At 42.8% G+C, this 6,628-nt stretch overlaps 1 protein-coding gene across 2 annotated transcripts in view; it reads left to right on the top strand.

The window, feature by feature from the left end:
• Positions 1 to 3,021: 3,021 nt before the first annotated feature.
• prkci (protein kinase C, iota) overlaps positions 3,022 to 6,628 on the top strand; it is a 7,594-nt gene continuing 3,987 nt past the window's right edge. For both annotated transcript variants that reach the window (XM_083570915.1, XM_083570914.1), the window contains exons 1-5: positions 3,022 to 3,173; positions 3,354 to 3,443; positions 3,569 to 3,619; positions 3,876 to 3,961; positions 4,122 to 4,256. In XM_083570915.1, coding sequence (XP_083427041.1) covers positions 3,059 to 3,173; positions 3,354 to 3,443; positions 3,569 to 3,619; positions 3,876 to 3,961; positions 4,122 to 4,256 — 477 coding nt within the window. In that variant the 5' untranslated portion in view covers positions 3,022 to 3,058. The remainder of the gene's footprint in view (positions 3,174 to 3,353; positions 3,444 to 3,568; positions 3,620 to 3,875; positions 3,962 to 4,121; positions 4,257 to 6,628) is intronic.

Genomic DNA, 6,628 nt, shown 5'->3' with positions numbered 1-6,628 from the left:
TGTCTATTTTTGTCTTTTAGTCTCTCTGTCTCTGTCTTTTCATCTCTCTCTTTCTCACTTTCAGTCTTTCTCTCCTTCAGTCTCTCTTTCAGTCTCTCTCTCTCTCTATCTGTGGTTATTATTGTAATAATAAAGTTAATATTTGAGAATAATGATTGGACTGAGATCAGATGTGACCATGTAAAGATCAAACAGATCAGGGAACACAGACTTCTTCAATGTGTGAGATGTGGATGAGAGGTGAGTGAGAAGTGGTTAAGATGTTGGTGAGAGGTGGGAAAGATGTGGATGAGAAATGAGTTAGATGTAGATGAGAGATGGGTGAGATGTAGGTGAGAGGGATGAGTTGTTGATGAGATATATCAGCCTGGCAGGGCTGCAGTGGGAGGTGTTGATGGAGGAAGAGGAGGATGAGTGTTTATCATTCCTACAGAAATGAGCTGACGTGTACAGGAGTATTCCAGCAGTGTGACCTTACACAAATGTGTGTGGGTGTGGGTGTGGGTGGGGGAGGAGGAACTGCAGGAGTCACATGACCCAAGATTTCCGTACTAGTCTTAGCCAAGGCTAAAACCGTAAAGATGTGGCAAAACTGGTCTAAGGTCCAGAGAAGAGAACTTGACTTCATCAGTGTTTCTGCTCTATTTTCTGGAGGAGCCTTTGTGTCTGGAGATGATGTTCCTCAACCAGTCTGCAGTGAGGGTCTAAATGTTCCAATTCTGTAGAGAGATCAGACACTTCTATCAGACCAGGCTCAGTCATAATCCAACCTTCATGGTGCATAATTAGAAACATTGGGTTTCCAATAGAACTTACAATACAGAAGGACATTCTTCAGTCAGGGTCATTTAGAACATGTGAGGGATAGATACCTTATAATTTCTTCTCTCTTCTTCATCACTTCCTGTCCTCTCTCTCTTCTTCATCACTTCCTGTCCTCTCTCTCTTCTTCATCACCTCCTGTCTTCTCTCTCTTCTTCATCACCTCCTGTCCTCTCTCTCTTCTTCATCACCTCCTGTCCTCTCTCTCTTTTTCATCACCTCCTGTCCTCTCTCTCTTCTTCATCACTTCCTGTCCTCTCTCTCTTCTTCATCACTTCCTGTCCTCTCTCTCTTCTTCATCACCTCCTGTCCTCTCTCTCTTCTTCATCACCTCCTGTCCTCTCTCTCTTCTTCATCACTTCCTGTCCTCTCTCTCTTCTTCATCACTTCCTGTCCTCTCTCTCTTCTTCATCACCTCCTGTCCTCTCTCTCTTCTTCATCACCTCCTGTCCTCTCTCTCTTCTTCATCACTTCCTGTCCTCTCTCTCTTCTTCATCACTTCCTGTCCTCTCTCTCTTCTTCATCACCTCCTGTCCTCTCTCTCTTCTTCATCACCTCCTGTCCTCTCTCTCTTCTTCATCACCTCCTGTCCTCTCTCTCTTTTTCATCACCTCCTGTCCTCTCTCTCTTCATCACCTCCTGTCCTCTCTCTCTTTTTCATCACCTCCTGTCCTCTCTCTCTGCTTCATCACCTCCTGTCCTCTCTCTCTGCTTCATCACCTCCTGTCTTCTCTCTCTTCTTCATTACCTCCTGTCCTCTCTCTCTTCATCACCTCCTGTCCTCTCTCTCTTCTACATCACCTCCTGTCCTCTCTCTCTGCTTCATCACCTCCTGTCTTCTCTCTCTTCTTCATTACCTCCTGTCCTCTCTCTCTTTTTCATCACCTCCTGTCCTCTCTCTCTTTTTCATCACCTCCTGTCCTCTCTCTCTTTTTCATCACCTCCTGTCCTCTCTCTCTTTTTCATCACCTCCTGTCCTCTCTCTCTTTTTCATCACCTCCTGTCCTCTCTCTCTTTTTCATCACCTCCTGTCCTCTCTCTCTTTTTCATCACCTCCTGTCCTCTCTCTCTTTTTCATCACCTCCTGTCTTCTCTCTCTTCTTCATTACCTCCTGTCTTCTCTCTCTTCTTCATTACCTCCTGTCTTCTCTCTCTTCTTCATTACCTCCTGTCTTCTCTCTCTTCTTCATTACCTCCTGTCTTCTCTCTCTTCTTCATTACCTCCTGTCTTCTCTCTCTTCTTCATTACCTCCTGTCTTCTCTCTCTTCTTCATTACCTCCTGTCTTCTCTCTCTTCTTCGTTACCTCCTGTCTTCTCTCTCTTCTTCGTTACCTCCCGTCTTCTCTCTCTTCTTCGTTACCTCCCGTCTTCTCTCTCTTCTTCGTTACCTCCCGTCTTCTCTCTCTTCTTCGTTACCTCCCGTCTTCTCTCTCTTCTTCGTTACCTCCCGTCTTCTCTCTCTTCTTCGTTACCTCCCGTCTTCTCTCTCTTCTTCGTTACCTCCCGTCTTCTCTCTCTGCTTCGTTACCTCCCGTCTTCTCTCTCTGCTTCGTTACCTCCCGTCTTCTCTCTCTGCTTCGTTACCTCCCGTCTTCTCTCTCTTCTTCGTTACCTCCCGTCTTCTCTCTCTGCTTCGTTACCTCCCGTCTTCTCTCTCTTCTTCGTTACCTCCCGTCCTCTCTCACTTCTTCGTCACCTCCGGTCCTCTCTCTCATCGGCTCCTGTCTTCTCTCTCTTCTTCATCACCTCCTGTCCTCTCTCTCTTCTTCATCACCTCCTGTCCTCTCTCTCTTCTTCATCACCTTCTGTCTTCTCTCTCTTCTTCATTACCTCCTGTCCTCTCTCTCTTCTCCATCACCTCCTGTCCTCTCTCTCTTCTCCATCACCTCCTGTCTTCTTTCTCTTCTTCATTACCTCCTGTCCTCTCTCACTTTTTCATTACCTCCTGTCCTCTCTCTCTTTTTCATCACCTCCTGTCCTCTCTCTCTTCTTCATCACCTCCTGTCCTCTCTCTCTTCTTCATCACCTCCTGTCCTCTCTCTCTTCTTCATCACCTCCTGTCCTCTCTCTCTTCTTCATCACTTCCTGTCCTCTCTCTCTTCTTCATCAGCTTGTCAGTTTCTGGTTCTGCTAAGATGTCTGAGATATTTTTTTATACAGTTTGATCAGTATGTTTATATTTGGTATGTACATCTTTTTCTCCCTCTTTCTCTCTCTCTCTTTCTCAGGGACATCATGATCACACACTTTGAGCCGTCCATCTCATATGATTGTCTGTACAGTGAGGTGAGGGACATGTGCTCTCTGGACAATGACCAGCTTTTCACCATGAAGTGGATAGATGAAGAAGGTCTTTCTCTCACACACGTGCACACACACACACACACACACACACACACACACACACACACACACACACACACCCATTGTTATAATCTTATGTCCGGGGTGTATAAACTGTAATGAGATATATCACGATCCGATGATTGACGTGTTTAGCGTGTGTGTGTGTGTGTGTGTGTGTGTGTAGGAGACCCCTGCACAGTGTCATCTCAGCTGGAGCTGGAAGAAGCCCTTCGTCTGTACGAGCTGAACAAAGACTCTGAGCTTATTATCCACGGTGAGTGTAACTCCAAACCCTGAAATCTTCACTAAGGAGTGTGTGTGTGTGTGTGTGTGTGTGTGTGTGTGTGTGTGTGTGTGTGTCAGGGGGAATGAATCTGACTGTGCCTATGTGTTCCGTAGTATTTCCGTGTGTCCCAGAGAAACCCGGCATGCCGTGTCCAGGAGAGGACAGTGAGTCTCCTTACACACACACACACACACACACACACACACACACACACACACACACACACAAACACATACCATTATTTATAATTCAAATGTTTATGATGTTTAGATTTTTGGGGCATGATCTAACCATAAGGAGTGTGTTGTGTTAATCTAAGTTCACCTGACAGAGAGATACTGTGTGTGTGTGTGTGTGTGTGTGTGTGTGTGTGTGTGTGTGTGTGTGTGTGTGTGTGTGTGTGTGTGTGTGCGCGCTTAGAGTCAATATATCGGCGTGGAGCTCGGCGCTGGAGGAAGCTGTACTACGCTAATGGACACGCCTTCCAGGCCAAGCGCTTCAACAGGGTACTGATCATCACTCATAATAACTATAATAATAATAATAATAATACAAACAATGCACTTTAACACTCTGTGGCCTTTAGCACATTAACACTGTGTGTGTGTGTGTGTGTGTGTGTGTGTGTGTGTGTGTGTGTGTGTGTGTGTGTGTGTGTGTGTTCAGCGTGCCCACTGTGCTATCTGCTCTGATCGGATCTGGGGTCTCGGCCGTCAGGGCTACAAGTGCATCAGCTGCAAACTGCTCGTCCACAAGAAGTGTCACAAACTCGTCACGCTGGAGTGTGGCAGGCAGATCCAGGTACTGCGCTAAATACTGCGCTAAATACTGCGCTAATACTGCATTAATACTGTGCTAATACTGCATTAATACTGCACTAAATACTGCACTAAATACTGCACTAATACTGTGCTAACACTGTGCTAACACTGTGCTAATACTGCGATAACACCGCATTAATACTGCACTAATACTGTGCTAATACTGCATTAATACTGTGCTAATACTGCATTAATACTGCATTAATACTGTGCTAATACTGCATTAATACTGCGCTAAATACTGCACTAAATACTGCGCTAATACTGTGCTAACACTGTGCTAATACCTGCGATAACACCGAATTAATACTGCACTAATACTGTGCTAATACTGCACTAATACTGCATTAATACTGCGCTAATACTGCATTAATACTGTGCTAATACTGCATTAATACTGTGCTAATACTGCATTAATACTGTGCTAATACTGCACTAAATACTGCACTAATACTGTGCTAACACTGTGCTAATACTGCGATAACACCGCATTAATACTGCACTAATACTGCGCTAATACTGCGATAACACCGCATTAATACTGCACTAATACTGCGCTAATACTGCGATAACACCGCATTAATACTGCACTAATACTGTGCTAATACTGCACTAATACTGTGCTAATACTGCATTAATACTGTGCTAATACTGCATTAATACTGTGCTAATACTGCGCTAAATACTGCACTAAATACTGCGCTAATACTGTGCTAACACTGCTAATACTGCGATAACACCGCATTAATACTGCACTAATACTGCGCTAATACTGCGATAACACCGCATTAATACTGCACTAATACTGTGCTAATACTGCACTAATACTGTGCTAATACTGCATTAATACTGTGCTAATACTGCATTAATACTGTGCTAATACTGCATTAATACTGCGCTAAATACTGCACTAAATACTGCGCTAATACTGTGCTAATACTGCGATAACACCGAATTAATACTGCACTAATACTGTGCTAATACTGCACTAATACTGCATTAATACTGCGCTAATACTGCATTAATACTGTGCTAATACTGCACTAAATACTGCACTAATACTGTGCTAACACTGTGCTAATACTGCGATAACACCGCATTAATACTGCACTAATACTGCGCTAATACTGCGATAACACCGCATTAATACTGCACTAATACTGTGCTAATACTGCATTAATACTGTGCTAATACTGCATTAATACTGTGCTAATACTGCATTAATACTGTGCTAATACTGCATTAATACTGCGCTAAATACTGCACTAAATACTGCGCTTATACTGTGCTAACACTGTGCTAATACTGCGATAACACCGAATTAATACTGCACTAATACTGTGCTAATACTGCACTAATACTGTGCTAATACTGCATTAATACTGTGCTAATACTGCATTAATACTGTGCTAATACATCATTAATACTGTGCTAATACATCATTAATACTGTGCTAATACTGCACTAATACTGTGCTAATACTGCACTAATACTGTGCTAATACTGCATTAATACTGTGCTAATACTGCATTAATACTGTGCTAATACATCATTAATACTGTGCTAATACATCATTAATACTGTGCTAATACTGCATTAATACTGCGCTAAATACTGCATTAATACTGTGCTAATACTGCATTAATACTGCACTAAATACTGCGCTAATACTGTGCTAACACTGTGCTAATACTGCGATAACACCGAATTAATACTGCACTAAATACTGCGCTAATACTGCGATAACACCGCACTAATACTGCACTAATACTGTGCTAATACTGCACCAAATACTGCATTAATACTGTGCTAATACTGCATTAACACTGCACTAAATACTGCGCTAATACTGTGCTAACACTGAGTGATAATACTGCGCTAATACTGCACTAATACTGCATTAACACTGCATTAATACTGTGCTAACACTGCATTAATACTGCTTTAATACTGCGCTAATATTGCACTAACACTGCATTAATACTGTGCTAACACTGCATTAATACTGCTTTAATACTGCGCTAATATTGCACTAACACTGCATTAATACTGTGCTAACACTGCATTAATACTGCGCTAATTACAGGTGAAGTGATATTTACAGGTGCAGTGATAATTACAGGTACAAATGCAGTGTAGATTACAGGTGCAGTGTTAATTACAGATGCAGTGTTAATTACAGATGCAGTGTTAATTACAGATGCAGTGTTAATTAAAGGTACATGTGCAGTGTAGATTACATGTGCAGTGTTAATTAAAGGTACATGTGCAGTGTTGATTTCAGGTACAGGTGCAGTGTTGATTACAGGTACAGGTAGTTACAGCACTTATCTAGCCCCTGATCTAACAGTA

This window comes from Silurus aristotelis, assembly GCF_946808225.1.
Source record: "Silurus aristotelis genome assembly, contig: scaffold_257, whole genome shotgun sequence".
NCBI classification, from domain to species: Eukaryota; Metazoa; Chordata; class Actinopteri; order Siluriformes; family Siluridae; genus Silurus; species Silurus aristotelis.
The sequence above is the reverse complement of the archived record's forward strand: the minus strand, read 5'-3'. Positions and strand labels throughout refer to the sequence as shown.